This window comes from Macrobrachium rosenbergii, chromosome 26, assembly GCF_040412425.1.
Source record: "Macrobrachium rosenbergii isolate ZJJX-2024 chromosome 26, ASM4041242v1, whole genome shotgun sequence".
In the NCBI taxonomy this organism is placed as follows: domain Eukaryota; kingdom Metazoa; phylum Arthropoda; class Malacostraca; order Decapoda; family Palaemonidae; genus Macrobrachium; species Macrobrachium rosenbergii.
This window is the reverse complement of record NC_089766.1, coordinates 8,318,508-8,339,057: the sequence shown is the minus strand read 5'-3', so window position 1 is coordinate 8,339,057 and position 20,550 is coordinate 8,318,508. Positions and strand designations below refer to the sequence as shown.

Below are 20,550 nucleotides of genomic sequence, written 5' to 3'. Positions count from 1 at the left end.
TTCAGGGATTATGCATGTTTTGTGATTATCCTTGTTCTTTGCGACAGACATTAGTGATTGCCTTCATATGTAGCCACTTGTACACCTTTGGTGACTGGTTAATGTTGTTCTTAAATTTTCTGTCCTTAACTAATACCTCAGAAGGCTTGAAATTCCCTTCAACAGTAGCCGAGAAGCAGAAGTGGCTTGCAATAGCCTTAAAGTTGATCCTGAACCCAAGAGAGGTGGCTCTACAAAGCACTATTCCATCAAGGATAACATCCTGTGTGTGTAAGTTCAAATGTTTTTTTTTCTTTTTTGTTGTTAATATAGCACCATTTTTTTTATTACAATTGTGATAGAAAATTGAGAAATGGGCATGGGCGTTGGTTAAGCTTAGAATGCAGATACACTGATGGGTCTGTTACAGATATAAAAATTAAATTTAATATCGAAAGTAAAGCTATTAGAAATGGAGTTTTGAGTAACAGCACTCTTAATACATATGAAATTTGTTACATTACATACTTGTAGTCATAACTGTAAAATTCCATTTGAAACTATTCGTTAAGGAGGTTGCAGAAAGGAGAGAAAAACTATGAAAAGCTTGTGCTTCACAGCAAAAATGATCTTATAAAGAAAGATGATTTGTTATGTATTGCAGTCACTCTAGTAGGTTGACTTTTAGAATATGCTTCTTGTATAAATTGTGAAAACTTTAGCTTGCTTATCTCATTATATACATATAATATTTTATTTTTCTAGTGACAAGTAAATTGTTAAAAAAATAACAGGAAGCCAAATACAGACTTTAAGTTTTTCCCATTAACATTTTCATTGCAGATCAGAATTTATTCATGTATGATCACAAATTTCATGAAGTATATCTTATAGTTTTTAAAATTTACCATTTTTATATAGTTTTAATTTTGACTACCTCCCTCAGAGAGGTACGCTCTCCTGATGTGCGTCAACTGAGGACAGCTGTTACCTCTTTCATGGATCTTCTTCATCTTGTATCGAAGACCATAGATCAGTTTGGGCCTCCTCTTCAGCAATCAAAAAAGTTATGTGCCTAAGTTATTGTCATTTTACTTTTTACTTATGTTCAGGGCATTTTCATAACACTATGGTACCTTACTGGAAGTGTACAATTTATTTTATGCTTTGGTACTAGATTTCAGATTATGTACTGTAAACAATTTAATAATTTTTGGTTGATTTGCATCTTTGCATATCTCACAAAATATTAAGACTTCATGATTGTTTTGGGCTAAATATCAAAGCCTTTGAGTCATTTTTGTGGCTCTTCAGAACTTGTCGGTTAATATTCCATTGTTTGTAATTGCTCATTTAGGATTGTAAGAGGTATTTTTCTAACTTTAATTGAAGAAACTTGTCTGCGCATTTTTTAACCATGGGAGAACACACTCCTGCACCTTCTCCCGGACGCTCGTACTATGGTTTTGTCTTGTACTTACTAGGTTGGGCCTGCATTATAACTTATCTCATATGGGCAATGGTTCCCCACAGCTACTTGTCATCTCTGGGACTGACTTACATCCCTCAGCCATATTGGGCCTTAGCTTTTCCTACTGTCATGATCACACTGGTCCTAGTTTTCGTTTTCCTCATCTATCCTTCAATCAATTTCTTGCTGGCGATACCTCCGCATGACATCAGGAACATTTCAGATGGAATGGCGCTGAAGGAAGAGGACTATTCACACGATGGCCGATTTACAGTGCCTCCGGTCTACGATCTTAATATTTCCCAGGTTTGTAGGGACTTACATATGTCCTAGAAAGTTTGTTGAGATTAGGTGCACAAGTGGATATCATTGTACTGCAATGCACCTTACATAAAACACACGTTAAGGATAGATTGTTTTAGATGTCAACACTGTGATAGGCAATCACAATTGTTTTAATTGACTTTCCATTTTTATTCAGACAAGCAGAATTAAACTTTCAAATGTATGTATTTGCAGATGAAATGCAACATTAGATTTATTATGGACATACTTCACGTTAATATTAGAATATGGAATAGTTTTTTGCTGCATTGGCAACTTAAAAATAAGAAATTGTCTGGGTAAGAAGAGAAAAGGGTTTTTGTACAGTATGTCATATAAGCTGTTACTGAGATGGGGTAGTCATAAGAATTTTTAACTGATATATTTTAGGAGATCAAATGTATGGGACAGTTTTTGAATTTTTTTATTGTATTTTTAAAGAATATTCAGAATGAAAAGAACTTAGAAATACTTAATCATCAAATATTAATATAGCATAGATGTGATTGACAAGATTTATAATTTTAAGAACTGTAATGTCAAAGGAATTTGCTTTCACAATGACGTGCCATTGTATCTTTTTAGCGTAGTTGTAAAACAACTTACTGGCGTTGCTTCTGTTATTGTTGATAACGTATAATACAACTGGTGAACTATCTTTCTCCAGTCTGATGGAAATTGTGTTATGAGCAGTATATGGTAAGAATGTTAGAGATGTGATGGTCTGTGTTTGAATAAGATTGGATTTGAGCAATAAAGAGTTTTTATTCTCCTTGAATTTTGAATGCACTGTTATTTTTCAGATTCATTTATCGGAGTACATCAAGTTTCATGTTCATGCATGCTCAACAGAATTAAAACTTACTTAAATATTAGTATTTGCAAACAACAGCTACCTACAGTAAGGAAATAGCCAGTTGTTTAATGGTAAGTACAGTTTAGTGCTGTGGGAAGAGGTCAATGTTAATAATGTCAAGGATATTGCAGTACTGAAAATTATTCTTATGCAACAGCATTATCTGCTGGTATAGATTAAGGGATTCTGGTCAAGATTCTTAACATTTGCAGATATGATGCACAATATTTTTTTTCATTTGCCATTGCTTTAGCAAACCTTGAAATATTTTGTAATTTGAAAGCGGTCATATTCTGTGTTGTTTTTTGATGTGTGTATACAGTACTGGAATACTTTGGAATTGTTTAAAGTTTTTTTTTTAATGAGAACCTCTTTGCAGTGTATTTTCTAATGTAGAATAAAATTTCCATTCTTTCCCTTCTTGTAGATGACAAAATAGTAATTTTATTACTTATATGAGATTTATACAAATGTTGAAATGTGCTTGATTCCTCCTCTGCAGATATTAAAGGACTGGAAAGAGTTTTACAAGGTAGTTAGAGCAGTAAATGAGATGGCCTGTTCATTAGTCACAGGGTATTAAAGCTATTGTACCACTGTAAGGGAAGTGTATTCAAGATGAAAACGTGTTGATGGACCTTTCCTATTTAATAGGAACTTATCCAGCTGGCAAGCAATTTGCCATTGGCACTATTGCTGACATATAGCTGGTGAATGTTCCTTTTGAGTGTTTGCATTCTGATTTTATGAAAGAGCAGGTTTGTGTCAAGTGCAAGGAATCTGGGGTGAATTTAGCAGTTACAGACTGACCCCTACTTTACAAATTTCAAATTGTATGAGAATGAAAATCTGTTAAAATCAACTTAGTAACTGAAATATGAGATAATGCCAGAAACGAAAAAGAAAACATGTGCCCTTATCAAAGAGGAGATAGGGAAACAGACACATTAAAAGTAGTGTAAAATGTAATACAGTACAATATACAGGAGCCAATGCAGTTTCCTCAATGATGTCCATTCCATCTGATATTGGTGGCAAGGAATCAGACCTAGTTGTGAGTCAGACTACATCTATATTGTGATCTTAGTTCTGTTGTAAACATGTATTGTGGTTGCTGGAAATCTTTTGAAGGGTTCTGTGTTAAGATGATAGAGAGGATTCCTTAGGATAAGGTGATTTATCTAGGTGATCTTCGTGGCACTCAAGAGATTGTATGGATTCCCTGACAATTGTAGAGGTCTCTTCTGTTCTTGTTCGCTTGGGACAGGCACTGGGGATGTTACCTTCATGACTACCACTTGAAACACTAAGCAGCAGTTTGTTGTATAGTTGCAGAACAGTGGACATCCTAACTTGCCTCCTTAGTATTTTGTATGAACTTTAACAGTCAAGCACCTTTCACCCATGCCAAGTGCACTTTTCGTCTGGTGATCAACTTATCCCTGTGTTGGATACTGTCGGGTGCAGTGCATTGCAGACACCATTAAAGTGCTTTCTATAGAACTTGTAGTATCAGTCTTGCCCCTGGCCATGCAGCCTTTTTCCTTTTCATTTGTTCTTATTGATCTCTTTCCGGTGAACTGTTAAACTTCTTGAAATTCATCTTGTTTTAGTCTTCATCTCTCACTTGAGAACAGGTGCTTCAGGCAAGCCGTACTATAGTTTTAAAGAGTGGCTTGGTAAACTAATGCACAGCTATCCTACAGTGCAAAATGCAATGTAGATCCAATTTGTACATTTTTCTCACTGTACCACAGACTGTAGGTAATGAACTGTGTTTAACTATCACAAAATTTGAAATGATATAATGCACGGCAGCATAATGTACTTAATATATTTTAAATATATTGCAGTGGCAAAACTACTTACTTGAACATTGTTGTTATTTTTTATGGGAATGTTACACCAGTAATAAGTATAACTTACAGACTTTTGCTGTGACGTGACATATCTCCCACTTGTACATATTTGCCTTCCCTTTGTGTGTTTCATTCTCCTGTACAAGCTGAGAGAGTGTAAAAATAAGGTCCTAGGACTCGATAATACAGCACTGTTTTGATCATGAAATGTCAGCAGGTTTCTTGGGATGGAAGGAACCCATTACTTTAATGGTCCATTGTTGGACTTGCGTGGAATTTTAGTTTCACTATTTCTGCCTTCTTCTGGTTCTGTAATCCACAAGATTCTATATTGATAGTGAATGACTGAGGCCTTGTCAAATTGGTGTAATGCAACACAAAAGGATGCACTGATTCATCACCCTGGTCATGAAATTGGGCTGACTGTCAGATTCTGTCGATTGTTTCATACCACTGTTAACTTAGTACGATGTGCAAAGGTATGTAGCCACCAAATACAGGCAGTCCCTGGTTTACAACGGGGGTTCCGTTCTTATGCCGTGTTGTAAACCGAAAAGTCATCGAAAATCATCTAAAATCCTAAGAAAACCTTAATTTTAATGCTCTGGGTGTATTGAAAGCGGTGTAAACTGCATTTTTATTGAGTTTTTCATAAAAAAACTCCAAATTTTGATTATTTTGCCATTTTTGGAGCCATATTTCTCCTGTCTGATCGCCATACAACACGTCGTAACCCTGGAACATGCGTCGTAAACCGGGAAATAATTTCTGATGAATATATCTGAAAAGCGTCTTAACCTCGGAATGTCGTAAGCCGTACCCATCGTAACCCGGGGACTGCCTGTGTAAAGCTATGTCTGTCTACTTCTAAGTATACCTTATAGGGTTTAAATTCTAATAATTTGATAGTCAGTCTTGGACTGCCATACCAAAAATGGTATGAAAGGCAGACATAATCTTGTGGGTTCTCAACAAGAGGCAAAAGATCGTTTTTAAAATTTTATTTTGTACATAATTATGTACAGAAATTGAGAATTGCAATGTGCAATGAATCCCATTTTATAATAGGAATTTAATTGAAAAATAGTATCATTTGGAATTTTAAACAGATATTTTGTAATTATAAATTTAGGTACTGTAGGAAATTTTAACTGCAAAATGTGATAAGAAAAACATTACAAACTTGTTTGCAGAACTAACATTGATGTCAGCACTAACTACAAAGTACATAATCATTTTTTAATAAAGTGAAAAGTTGTTTACTTAATAAGAAACTGGAAAGGAGAATAAATTCCATGTTGGACAAGTTGCATCAGTGTTACATGTGTGTTGAATGGAGTAGGCACGAAAGTCATTAACCTGCACATTTTCATTTACAATTTATTTATTCTTATCTCTTTGTCCTTTTACTGTTAAATATCCAAGTTAAGTGGATTAGCAGCCTGCCTGGCAGATTTTACTTTAAAAAATGATTAACTAGAAATTGTATGTTCAGTGAAAGCTAGATATAGTACAGTAAAATCCCATTTATGCTGTTTTTGACTGTTCACAAGTGTCAAGCAGAGTTAAAGTTGCAGTAAAGTAAAGATGACGTAAATATGCAAGATCAGTGAATAGTTAAACTTGGGTTTTTCCACCTCATTCAAGGTGAATCTCATTTAGATAGTCTGCAATGTCACTGATCTTATTATGCAAGATATATGTAACTTTTTATCATAAGAAAAATGTGCTTCACGTCTGTGAATTTTAAAAAATAAAGTTTAGACTGATGTGATTGTGACCATGACCAATAAACTTGAGGAACCATTACAGTACAGCACTAGGCTTTATACAATCCATTTCAGTGCGAGAGTCAAGTTTGATTTAGAATACTTTATGTTGTAAAAATTTAATATTTCTTATACAGGTAACTTATTACTAATAATACTGAACATTTCAAAATTAGGTAGCAATTTTATTTGCTTGATAGGCTTTACCTCCTTACTGAGGAAAAATATACTTTTAGATTTAGATTCCAGATACAGTATCGTTAAACAACTTATACATTAGGGAATACATGGAGAATGAACAGATGTTGAGAGCGAGAGTCAAGTTTGGAATTCAGTATTTTCCCAGTTTTTCATGTCATGCTATTTTCCTCATTTTTGTGCAACTGCTTGTGCTCTTTCTATCTAGAAGTCATGCCATAAACCCAAGATATACAGAAAACATCTGTTCATACTCTGTACAATGATTCATGGATTTCTTTGCTTAATGTACATGAAGCAGAATTAGTATTCGCCATTTCTAAATTAATAATTTGTACATCGTGAGCAACAATGTAAAAGGGAAGTTCACATCGGATGCTGTACAAGCTAAACTACCAGCGCAAAAATGTACTCTATTTCATTCTAAATGGTTGTCCTAACCAGGTGAAAACTGTACTGCCCATGTTACTGACACATATCTATGGTACAGATTTTGTGACTGAGAGGTGTTGCTGCGTTGTGAGATGTATCATGAATGGGATCTCACTAAAATCTGTTGCTTTATAGACTTCATCAGATTTTGAAAGCTCTTATAAGAACTGTTTACCAGATCACTTTGTTAGCCTGCAATGAAGCATCATTAGTACAGTAATAAAAAAGACCTAACAAAGAAGAATTGCTTTGCGGAGCAAATCCAGCCTTAAAGCACAAATGAAAAAGACCCAATGAATTCTTCCATCATTCTAATAAGTGAAATAAATGCTTATCTTTAATAGTATTGATGTACATTGTTCCCAGATCTTTGACTTACATCTTTACAAATTTAGGAGTAACAGTGTCCCCACCTTTCTTTGTTTCTATTTTTAGTGCAGCAACTGAGATAGCTTTCATTTTAATGGCTGTGTAAAAATAATCTCTCACTTTACAACTTGCATACTATTTTTTGGCAGTACAGCTGACCGGGCCTCCTTTGTGAATTAACCTCATGCCAGTATGTAAATATTTTAATTGAATTAGTGAACATATTCTATGATCATAAGACTGTGGAAGCATTCCTTAATTTTATGATTTTAGCAATTAGTAAAATGTACATAGGTTTGCAATGAAATATTAATTGACATATACAAATTCATAAGATGAAATTTTCCTCACACTATACGATTAAGTTCATTAAACAGCTGCGATTAGATTAGGCATACAACGTTTTTTCCTTTGTCGACTTCAGTGGTCACTTGTTCGGTGGTGGTGGTGTGTGCGGCAACTGAGGACATCCAACAGCTTAGCAAGAGCCCTACGCTTGCTATAAGTGTCATGTACACAGCCCAACCTATTGTAGGAAAAATAAGGAAAGGTATTGAGTTTTAAGTTAACCATCACAAAAAATGTAGCGATGAAGGATATGTCCCCTTTAGAACTAATCTTTGGATACAAATGGTATAGGTTTGAGAATAACTTTTTAAGTCATTTCTAACATTTCAGAGAGTTTGATTCCCCTATGGGAACCTAATATAGTGCAGATTAGACAAATGCTCATAATCCTTTGGAAACTACAATCCTTGCTTAGTTCCCAATCTGACAAACTTGAATGAAGTAAAGGAGTTTCATGAGTTTTCATATGATGTGTATTGATTATTAAAACAAAAAAATTTTATTAAATTGATCACTTGAAGATGTATTTTGAAATTTCTTAAAACTTTTTGTAATCATGAATAAAGGCTAAAACATCTACAGTGCAGTATTAGAAAGTACAGTGCTACACCCAGTTTACAGGGTCTCATTGCAGGCTAATCTTTCATGATATTGCAGTTAGGCATATTGATTAATACATGTGGATTCACTTCATTTGAACCTAGCCAAACATTTTGCTAAAATTGGGTTATTTGCTGTGATGGTCATCCTCTGTACTTGTTGGTACTTTGATGGCTGAAATCAGCATTTATGAAAGATGTAATGTCTGAACTGAGTAGACTAAAGAAACAATGTTCATAACAAATGTTTCTGATGCATATTTGCATTAGAAATGGTTGCAATGGAAAATTAAAACATGGGAAACTCCTTTTTAGTATACAGTAATACAAGTTAGAAGACAATAACCAGGCACAAGAACTTATTAATCAAATAAAAAAAATCTGAAGGTATAGAGTACCATTGTGATGTTTATCATGTGATTGAAATTATGATATTCCTAACATTGACAATTAGAGAACTGTAGTATTGAAGAAATGACTTTCAAGTGTCACATTATAACTTACCTACAGAACAGTGCTCTAGTTGATACATGTCGGTCCCATCACCACACATATTTTTGACACGTTCAGATCCCCACACCAGTGGGAAAACAGCCACTCCCACAGTACTCAACACACCTGTGGATGTTAGATTATGTTATGTTTTGCTGGATTTGAATTTTACTCCTTACTCATGCTTTGACTACCATGTGAGCAGTTTTTCTTTATGAAAGTAAAAGTGTTTTGATTATGATTAATGATAGCACAGTCGGAATAACAGATTACACCATGGAACATCCTCAGATCTAACACAAGACCCAAGTACAGTGATAAATTCAAAACAGCTAATATAGAAACTAAAGACAGTTTTAAACAATTGATGTATTATGAGATCCTCCAAATATTATCCAAGCTTGTCCAGCACTGCCTTTTTTGAGCAAAGGCTAAAGGTATGGGCACTTTAATGCACTTTTCCACCCAAGGCCTGAGGGGAACCAGGAAAAGGAATAGAAAGGGAGAACAGTGAAGTTTAATTACCAAGAAAGCAACAGATGAAGGTTGTAAGAGTTGGAGAAACAAATGCAGAAAGGGATTCTTAAAGCTTGTCATTAGTATGAAATAAAGTCACTTGAGACTGTAAACTTAGGTTTACCAGTCTCTCAGTATGGGAAGAGGCTCCTCAAAAAGTATTACAAGGTTACCCAAGAAGAGGAGGAGTTCTGTAGAATTCAACAGAATAGAGACTGAAATAGTACCTACTGTAAAGGAAAAGAGAGAAAAGCTGCCTGGCAATGGAGAGAGGAAGAGGACTGAGGGATGAAGTAAGAATGCAAGTAGAGAGTGGCTGCCGTAAACAGAAAAAATCAATTACATATACTTCCAAGTAGCATGAGCAGGAGAGAGATGTTATTTTATTAGAATCTGGTTCCAAACATTGTTCCCAGTCAGGACCATAAACACCTTCGGCTATGGATAACGTCACATTATAATTTAGTGGCTTACAGCATAGCTTATAAGTTATTGTAAAAGAATAAATAAAAACACCAAATCTGATCTACAGTTTCTTCTCTAGCTCAAGTCCTCCAAGCATAAATTGATGAATTGTAACTTCAACTCACCTGCAACTGCTTGTAAGGCACCAATGATGGTGAACCAGCTGGCTCCCTTAACTACACGAATGCATGTGGCCAGTAAGATGCCAATGCAGGACAGTGAAGTCAGTGCTGTAGCAGATACAATTGCGACCAGTGCTACAATCTGAAATGCATTCATTGTTGTGGTGATTGAGTTGCTCAAAGTACTTTAATTTGTCTGCAACAGTAAATTTGGATAAGACGTTAATTTTTTCTAGTACAGTACATATTGTTAGTATAGCTGTTACCTTCAGTGAGGGGGCCTGAACCCTCATTGATGGTATGACATGCTTATTATTACTGAAGGGGAAAGAAAAGAAAAACAAATAAACTATTAAATAAGACTTGTGTAAGCCTGGTCGTCAAAAAAAAAAAAAGGCTTATGCATCAAGTTTGGACTTATGAAGTCCCAGTGATTCATGACTGGGAAGATAATTATGTCATTTGGTCACAGCTAGTATAAAACTTCTAGAAAACTGTGTGGTATTGAACCTCACAAAAGACACAGCAAGACTATTAGAATTGACTGGATATTTAGTACAGTATACTGCACTACATGGTGCATGTTAGTTTAGAAAGATCTGAATATAAGGGATGATCAGAATTGTTGAAAATGCTCTGCTGTATGTGCAGTGAGCTAGTGGAATGAAGGTGCCAGAGATCAGTACAGTGTGCTAAGATCTGGAATAAGAATTGCAATGGACCAAAGTCTTCGTCCAGCATTTTAAAATGTAAGTCATCTGCTAAAGACCAAACTAGGGAATACTGTCTCAATCACGCCAAAATAAAAGAATAAAAAAATTTCCCCCAGGTAGAGAAATCTACAAGTGATAACCCAAAAACAAAGTGACTTAGGTGACCTGCCTTTTGCACAAGCATCATCATATTGAAGTTCTTGAAATTAAACCAACTCCCAATGATGACAATTTTTTTCCTCAAAATTTTGCACCTCCATATAAATTCCTGTTTGTGATTCAGGATGCTGGCAGGTAAAGAGCAGGGTAATTATAGGTTTATATAAAATGCTAATCTCTGTCAGAGATGTCGCGACATGCATCGCTGTGATATAGAAAGCTCAGAAACCTTTAAATTCATGTGCATCCTAGATTATACATCAACCTGAATGGTAGGAAACATTTTTCATGGCATTAAAATGAAGGAAATCTGTATGTTAATACTGCTTGTCACTGAGTAGAGAGTTGTGTCATCACTGAATAAAACTGCCAACTATATGCAGCAATAACTTTGACTGGATTTACAATTCTGCACTTGGGGAGTAAACAGTCTGACCATTTTCTGCGTACTCTATATCAGTATCAAGTTTTTATTGTCATATATTGTAAACACATTCAGTGAACGTATTAAGTCACTTAGACTTTTCAAATGCCTTTAAGGAAATCTGGAAACATCCTACTTAACTTTCCCATGACAGTACTCGACAGTCATTTTGATTAATTGTTTACAGAAGGTTGTGTAACAGCACCAATAGTTTATGAAACCAGCACAGCCTCACCACTCTTGTCTGACTGGAAGAGGTCCAGTCAGGATTTGCAGATTATCCATTTTTTCAGAACTTTTTATGCAGTCAAGCCTAGTCTAGCTCAGTTCACACCAAGTGTTACTCAACAGACTACGTAATAACTTATGTAGTCACACATCGAGCTAAAATGGGGCTTATGAATACAACTAACAAAGGGTTTGTTATTTACCAAAATGATGTAAGATATATAGCCAGATTCTGGCTTTGACGTGACATCAACATTGCTATGTAAATAAAAGATGCGTGGTTCTGTGTTGTTAAGTCTGAGGTAAAAATGTATTGCATAATATTTTTAACTTTCAAAACTTGTTTCAGTACTTTCTAGTACTCTCTGCAGTACGTATGTAGGGACTGGAGTAATGTACTTATAATGATTAATATTTGCTGCCTTGAAATGTGGAGATCAGCATAAATCAACGATGAAAAAATATGAGACATTTAGCTCTTTAAAAGAGACATCGGTAATACTTGATTCAAAATTATGTCCCTCACCTAAGCTAAGTTAAGTTAAGTATATCTTAGTTTAACCAGACCACTGAGCTGGTTAACAGCTCTCCTAGGGCTGGCCCGAAGGATTAGACTTATTTTTACGTGGCTAAGAAGCTGAAGCCGTAATATTCTCATGTTCTCTCTACTGCAATAAATCTGCTTAGGTAAGGTTATTATGAAAGTAAAAGAACCAAGGATATTAATATTCCTCAGGTGAGTCAACAATGACTCTGCAAGTTGTTGATGATCTAATGCTAAAAAAAAGAGGTCTATAGTTGTACTGCACTTATATATTTATTAAAATGATATTCATATTTAGCATATGTGTACAGTATATAAAACAGGTTCACATTAAAATTCCTGAATATCAAATCCCACGTTGAGAAGGGTGTTACTTGTAGTGGGTAACAAGGAATAGATTATCTGTGAAAAGCCTAGCTCCTTTGCATATGAGCATTCTACAGCTGAATAAACTTTTTAAAACACAAGATTGTGGGTGTTGTATTTGAAAAATCAAATCTTCTGCTGTTAGAATTTGAGCTTCAGATATGATTTAAATAATGAGTTAGCTGGCTCTTACTGTGAAATACCCAGGTCCAAATCATTTGACCTTGTCACCTTGTAACGAATCTTCCCAGGTGGTCTTTGAAAAATGCACTTGTAAAGCACTGTAGTTTATGAACCTATTGAGTCATATCTGGGGACTCTCATAGGATCACCCGATGGATGTGTTCTTCAATGAGGACTGGAAATTCTAGCTAGACTAAAGTGTCATTGTTTAGTAAACCTCTATGACTTAGCTAGTTTTTCGGTTTATTAGATACTTTCTGATTACTAATCCTTCTGCGGTGTGTCTGCGTTCACTGGGTAGCTACTTTTCTTCTACTTTAAAGTTAGTTTATTTAAGAAAAATAAGAATAAACAATAAAGCCAAAGTGCATTTCCAAGGGCTGTTGTGTTTTCCTTTACTCCGAAACTACAGAATAGTGGAGTACATTGCAAGATTTTTTTATTAGCTTAATTATGTTCTCTCGTCATGGTTCCAGTTTCAAATTTTGGAGCTGTTTTAAAACTGTCAGAGGGATTCATTCAGGTCCAGAACTGACAAAGGATATGTGGTTTTCAGATAACAACAACAACAACTAGTTCCAGTTTGGGCTGTTTTTGTTTTTATCGTTGTGTTTAGTCGTCAAAACACAAGAAAAGGGTACCCGAATTGGCAGCAGATTTAGGGAAAATATTGATATCTATCCATCCAGGTGCTTACTGCAACTGCAAGATGTGGATATATGACAACCCTTCTTGATTTTTCATTACGCCACTGATCTTTGGATTAGGGAAGTTTTACAGTATTTGGCCACCACATAATCAGAGCCAGAAGCTGTTAACGCTTGGTTACCTTTTGACATCTCTGGGGGAATAGACCTAAGTCTAATACCCTCATCCCAAAATCACAGAGGTGAGACTTCGTATGGGCATCAGCGAACCACAAAAAATACCTTGATAACGAATCATCACAAGATCCTACAGAAAACGAAACACTACTGAATTCAGGCGCAAAAGTAAGAAGCAATACCAAGCCTTGGACGGGCGGAGGGGGTTCAGGGGATGAAAATGCTCAGTCATCCTCGTGCAAATGAGCCATAAATATAAGAATACTCTGTATACAAGAACAAATTACGAGCAAAAGAGAGAGTGGGAAAGAAAAAAAAAAGTCAACAGCAAAGCCACTGTGAGGCTAAATAGCTTAGTCATCGCTAAAAGATTCGTTAAGAGACTTTAGGAACTGTGGAACATTTAAAGAGCGATAAAGAAAATGTGGTTTTCACATCATGGGAAAAGTCACGTGGACGCTATTTTGTCTGGTAAAAGAAAGGACTCTCTTAATTCGCTGGATAACGTTTGATGTCATGAAATCAAGTTTTTGCCCAATTGCGTCATATTTGAAAGACAATGAATGTTTTTTTCGATAAATTTTAATGATTTTGAAGGAAATGTCGAAAACTAATGTATTTTTCATATTTTATTTATACATTTACTTGTATTTTTCTAGAATGCGTTTTATTTACGTAGCATTTTGTTTTTCTAGGATAGATTTCGATATTTTTCTAAAACAAATGAGCAAAATAGAAATGAGACAGAACAAACTAATGACCTAAGGTTGTATAGGCTTAAGTAAACCATTTAAATTTTCATTTCAGTTACGTTGCTTCTCCCACTCTTAAAATTTGTTGCTGGTGTGGATGACATAGAAGCTGACTACTAAACAGTAAGTTTTTATTTCTCTCTGTCTTCATATTGAATCCTGGTTTTGACTTTCGAAATTATATCAAACCTCGTGTGATTCCAAGTAGCATTCCCCCTCCGCTGACTCCTATCGCTAAGCAATCATACGTGTCGGTTAACTACCTTTAATTTTTCTTAAGCATTTTCATATCAGTTCTCATTTTAAGCATGGACAATCATGTACTCTGCAATATACAAGATTTTCGTTACAGTCCTCATTCTCTGGAAGCTTGAATTTTAAGTCAATGGCCCTCGTGAGCTTGTTCCATATGCATAGGGTTCATCTTCTGAATAATAATATAATAATAATAATATCTCGCTTACCTGGGCTGGAGGTAGGTCGGGGACGCTCGTGGCATAGACGCCACAGTGCAGGTTGTTCTTGGTCTGTCTCCCCATCCGGGTGCACCTGATCCATAGCCCCAGGGAAGGTTGCTCTTGGCCTGCAGTGTTGGGCGGAGAGGCTGGAAGACACGAAACTGATTTGGCACCTTTTTGACACTTGTAGATTTACGAGTGTGAATTTAATTGATTCAACAACAACAACAATAATAATAATTATCAGAGTGGATATTTCTTGTTTGTCCTCACCCGGGTGACAGTAGGGGAGCATGACACAGCAACCCACCCCTTGCAAACTAGTTTATCTGCCCTGTTTGGGCCTGGGGTAGGTAGGGGAATGGGAGAGTAGGGGAGACATCCACCCCCTCCTCCTGCAAACCTGTTTGTCCAGCCCGGGTGGAGCTGGGGTAGGTAGGAGAATGGGAGGGTAGGCTAGGGCAGACATCCACCCTCCTCCTGCAAACCTGTTTGTCCAGCCCAGGGTGGGGCCGGGGTAGGTAGGGGAACGGGAGGGTAGGGGAGACATCCACCCTCCTCCTGCAGACCTGTTTGTCCGCCCCAGGTGGGGCCAGGGTAGGTAGGGGAGACGTCCACCCTCCTCCTGCAAACCTGTTTGTCCGTTCCAGTTGGGACCAGGGTAGGTAGGGGATCGGGAGTGTAGAGGAGACAGCAGTGCTGAGGTGCGTGGCAATAAGCTCGTAATAACAATAATAATAATAATAATAATAATATCAGCATTTTGGGCCATTAAACACAATTATGAACCTGACGGCGTTTTAACAGCATATTAGACTGAGATGCTTCGATATTGTGTCGAACATTTTGCTCCCTTTACTTAAAATATTTCCGTCTCTGTTGGCTGTCAGAGCCTGGATGGTCCACAACAGGCTTCCTACTCCCTTTCACACCATACCACACTCATTGGCTTAGTCTTAACCAACCAGTGACTTTGGGATATAGATTTATATATTATATTTTGTAATATCAACAGTCGGATGAGAAAGACAGGTTTTATAATATTTTAGAAATTGAGTCCAGCGTTGCATGTTGGATTTAGTCTCACTAATTCATCTTTTAATCATTTTTCTCCTCTGTAGATTAGGCTAAATAATGACACTGGTCTGTTCGTGTTAGTTGGTGATAGTAATGATAAGATACAGGATTAAGTGAAAAAAGATTTGATAATATTTGTAAGAGAAACTTTGAAAAAAGAAGGAACATAGATCAAGCACCGATAAACCTGACTTCGTTCTCCCATCTTAGACGTCAACGCATAATCGATGTGATCTCGTCTACATAAACTCAGTATTTGTTTTCTCAAACGATCACCGTCCCCCTCTACCCACTCAGAAACAGGAAAGCAGCCCTCCAGCTAACAAACTACCGATAGGCCTATGTTGGAATGCCTTATCGGACGAGGAGATCATGAGAACCACGCGCCGGGGAAAGGAAAACCTGCTCGAGATTATCGTCAGGTTAAAAGTGGAGAACCTATAGGCCTACGCTTGTCACCTGGGAAGAGACATTTTGACTCGGTTTTTCTTCGCATATTTGGAATGCAGGCTCTCTCTCTCTCTCTCTCTCTCTCTCTCTCTCTCTCTCTCTCTCTCTCTCTCTCTCTCTCTCTCTCTCTCTCATGCACACAGCCTTGTATATTTACAATTATGCCAGATCTTGCCATTAATTTTCCTAGGTAAAACTGCATCACTTTATGTCATTCCATATCAGCCAATGGATAATTTGACCTTACATTGTCCATGCTATGGGTCATTTCACCTTGTATTTAATCCGTCAGGAAATTTAACAATTTCATAAGCCGGTTATAAAAAGTTGAACAGTTTATAACTCGTATAAAATACATGTCTTGTGTTAGGCAGAATAGTTTACTTGACAACAGACGGTCAACTCTTGGCTGCGTCCCTCATCGGAGTTAAACCAAGGCACGCGTGGCAAGGGGAGAGAGAGAGAGAGAGAGAGAGAGAGAGAGAGAGAGAGAGAGAGAGAGGGAGAGAGAGAGAGAGAGCACAACACGTGTAAGCAGTGACTGCTGGTGGGGGGCGCGATGACCCAGTCAAGGGGGAAAACAAAAACAAGAATGAGGTTATGAAACGAGAAAGATTTATGAACAGAAAATGTAAGTCAGACAGAAAACAACAGTTGAAAGAAGAAGAAGAAGAATAGAGAGACAGAGAGCGTGGCTTTGTGTCATTAACGATTCGCTTTGGAAAATATAAACAAAAAGTCCACAGGGAGATAAACAAGGCGGTTTGAAAACAGGACGAGAATAAACAACAGACTTTACGAGAATCAGTTTGTAAAAATAAATATTAAAAAAGGTGAATAAATTAGACCGATACTGTAAATAAATGACATTTAGACGCATAGGTCTAATGCACTTGGGAAGAATCAGGTCATGAATATAAAAAAACATGAAAAATATATCTATAACAGAGTGAATAAAACTAGACCGATATTGTAAATATTACATTTAGTCGCATAGATCTAATGCACTTAGGATGAATTAGGCTAATAATGTAAAAATATGTGAAAAATTATATTTATAAAAGGACGAATAAATTAGGCCGATGATGTATAAATATTATATTAGACGCACAGGTCTAATGCAGAGGATGAATTAGGCTATTAGTACAAAGAGCAAGATTATTCTGGTCGATACAATGAACCGATAGCAGGTATCACGCCAGTGTCTCCTGTGTATGACTTTCCGTCTCTGGATTCGGTTAATATTTCATCTGTTTGTTAATCTTTAATTTCTCCATTATTGAATCTCGATCGCGTTGGATGCTCTCTCTCTCTCTCTCTCTCTCTCTCTCTCTCTCTCTCTCTCTCTCTCTCTCTCTCTCTCTCTCTCTCTCTCTCTCCTGCTTTCAACGGCCTTCAAAGCCATGGAGAAAAATAATAGTACGCTACAAAGTAGGAAGTAGCTTCCTAGAGGAACGTTTCCTCTCTCTCTCTCTCTCTCTCTCTCTCTCTCTCTCTCTCTCTCTCTCTCTCTCTCCTGCTTTCAACGGCCTACAAAGCCATGGAGAAAAATAATAGTACGTTACAAAATAGAAAGCAGAATTTCTAGAGGAACGTTTCCTCTCTCTCTCTCTCTCTCTCTCTCTCTCTCTCTCTCTCTCTCTCAAGGAAACGCAGGATGTGAAGGTATAGGATTACCCGACCGGTGATGATGGAGGCGGGCCACAAGGCCGGGCAAAACGTTACACAGGGGTTGGGTGGGGGGGGGCGATGTTGAAGTGTTCCAGAGGGCTTCAGATCCTGAAAAAAAAGCTTTATATTTTATTATTTATTTAACCATCCCATCATCCCCATTCTCTCCACATCATCAGACCATCTCAAAGCACCCTGGTCCATCTTTTGACCTGTGCTAATTTTTATTTTTTATTCATAGTATCTTTACATTTCTCACCATTACAGTGTTTCCTAAGTCTTCATATGCAGCTTCCAATTTTGTTCTTTCATGTGCATTCTACTCCCATAAAGGAGCATTGGCTCAACAAAACCCTTTATGCATTCTAATTCTTGCTTCCATAGACATTCCCATTCTTTTTTTTATACTTTCTACCCTGATATTGTTCTGTTGTGTATTTGACCTATTGCCAACACTTTCAGATTCTCTTCACTATTCCCAGTGGAGCCATCGTCACCATGTGTCAGCACGGGCTCTTGCTCCAGGGCAGCCTGTAACTCCAGTTAAATGTGAAAGAAATATGGAAACATACTCTTTATTTTCATAAAAGATTTTATCGATCAGAATCTTACCATATATATTTCACAGCGTATTGAAAAGTTTTATGCCCTTGTAATTCTTACACTCGTAATATATATATATATATATATATATATATATATATATATATATATATATATATATATAATCATGAAGCTATAAATGTCGTTTAATATCAAATTCACGCTACCTCGAGTATCTCCGATGGAGAATTATCACCGAAGGGAATTTATATAAGTGATAAATGAACAGGTACCACTGGGACGCGAACCCTTGACATGGACCCATTCAACGACTCCAGTGGACGCTACCACCGCGCCATCAAATATAAATCATTACCGAGTCTGCTGTACTGTTTTTTCCCGTCGTGAGCGGGGAAATGACCCACCTCCGCCATGATAGTTCGTTGGTACGTTTGGAACACGCTCACGACGGGAAAAACAGTACAGCAGACTCGGTAATGATTTATACCTCTCTTGATGGCGCGGTGGTAGCGTCCAGGAGTCGTTGAATGGGTCCATGTCAGAGTTCATTTATCACTTATATAAATTCCCCTTCGGTGATAATGAGGTAGCGTGAATTTGATATTAAAACGACATTTGTAGCTTCATGATTGTATATAAATCACGGTGTGATAAAAAAATTTCATATATATATATATATATATATATATATATATATATATATATATATATATATATATATATATATGATCGATGTTCTAAATATGATGTGTTACTTCATGGAGTCTGCATATTCATACTGAGCAGAGAAGAGAGAGAGAGAGAGAGAGAGAGAGAGATTGACGATTTACGTTATGGATGGAATCAGCAGGAAACCGAATTGGCTCATCATCGTGAAATAAAAATGAGCAGAGGAATCGGAAGTACAGAGAGAGAGAGAGAGAGAGAGAGAGAGAGAGAGAGAGAAGAGAGAGAGAGAAAACCAGTCAATCCACGAATCCACATTAGACTCTTCGTGTCCAATTCGCGCACTGTTCAAAAATTCAAAAAAAAAAAAAAAAAAATAGACTCACTTCACTTACACGCAAGTTCATCCCTTTGGGCCGAGGTCGTTCCCGCCTGAATCTCCGTCTCGGCTGTGGTCGTTAAAGGAGCCTTGGTCGTCTTCGTTGGAGGATGGCTTATGAGCCACGACGGGGAGAGGTTGGCTCCCAGAAGGCACATAACACACGCCACGGACACCAGGAACCAGATGAGCCACCATCTCGTGACGATGACAACCACATTACACATTTTTTCCTTTTTTTCTTTTATTTTTGGTCCTTTTTTTAGTCACGGGGCAAGCATGGGCCCATATGTCCGCATCCAGAAATTTTCTTTTTTCATATAAAATCAAACGACTTTTCCATCGTTCATGTTTCACATATTTCACTAAATATTCAAGATGTTTTCAAAACACTTTAGATTTAGGGTTGAGTATTAAAAGTGAGTGAATCACCAAAAATTATGCGTATTTTTATATGATGATAAATCTAGGCCTATGCGGTAATTTCTAAGTTTTTCATGCCAAAGTGATGAAATAAAGGTGATAAACTGCGCATTTTGTAAGGTATTCGATGTGTCACTGATGGCACATATATTACGTAAGCGTAATATATGTGATGTTTTGTCCGTCACTGAGATTAACTCCGATACGTTCATGTTTTTTTTTTTAATTTTAGATATATATTTAATGATGCCTTTACATTTTACGATCAAGATTTGCATGTTTAAACCTCACACACACACATATATACAGTAATTTTCCTTTATTTATTTTTATTTATTTACTTATTTTTATTTATTTTTTTTATATATATATATATATATATATATATATATCTGATAGGTCTACGCCCACAGAAATCCTATAGCCATATAGGTTACTCCGACACTACAAAAAAAGGCAAATGTAGGGAGGAAACCTTTAGGCCTATGGGAACAAGGTCACGTGTGTTGTAAATGGTCAGGGTTCACAATGCCTATTTCAACGTTTTCTTCAAAGGAAAGGGGATATAGAGAATTATTATTATTATTATTATTATTATTATTATTATTATTATTATTATTACTATCGTAGTTTGGTTTGTGGTGACGGATATTGTAATAGCGTTCACGTATGTGTGCGTCTGTGTGCAACATGTGTTTGTGTGTGTGTAGGCGAATTAAAAATTTTAATATTGGTGAAATAAATATATAAGATTCTTGGATAAAAAACAATGCTATAAATAATCATTAAGAAAAAAGCCTAAATGATTAATTATAAGAAAATCATGCGGTAAAGCACATAGGCCTAGGGCATCTTTTTCACTATCTTTCT

The 20,550-nt window shown here is 36.6% G+C and overlaps 2 protein-coding genes across 2 annotated transcripts in view; one reads left to right on the top strand and one right to left on the bottom strand.

The window, feature by feature from the left end:
• Nucleotides 1-1,396: 1,396 nt before the first annotated feature.
• PIG-P (phosphatidylinositol glycan anchor biosynthesis class P) lies at nucleotides 1,397-1,783 on the top strand. Its single transcript, XM_067127602.1, has one exon. The coding sequence runs from the start codon at nucleotides 1,397-1,399 to the stop codon at nucleotides 1,781-1,783; it is 387 nt and encodes a 128-aa protein (XP_066983703.1).
• A 3,691-nt stretch (nucleotides 1,784-5,474) lies between these two features.
• Nucleotides 5,475-20,550, bottom strand: part of LOC136852999 (LHFPL tetraspan subfamily member 2a protein-like) — a 15,535-nt gene continuing 459 nt past the window's right edge. Inside the window, exons 2-6 of the mRNA XM_067128120.1 lie at nucleotides 19,274-19,622; nucleotides 14,457-14,596; nucleotides 9,803-9,941; nucleotides 8,709-8,822; nucleotides 5,475-7,783 (exon numbers count right to left, since the gene is read on the bottom strand). Coding sequence (XP_066984221.1) covers nucleotides 7,641-7,783; nucleotides 8,709-8,822; nucleotides 9,803-9,941; nucleotides 14,457-14,596; nucleotides 19,274-19,484 — 747 coding nt within the window. The 5' untranslated portion in view covers nucleotides 19,485-19,622 and the 3' untranslated portion in view covers nucleotides 5,475-7,640. The remainder of the gene's footprint in view (nucleotides 7,784-8,708; nucleotides 8,823-9,802; nucleotides 9,942-14,456; nucleotides 14,597-19,273; nucleotides 19,623-20,550) is intronic.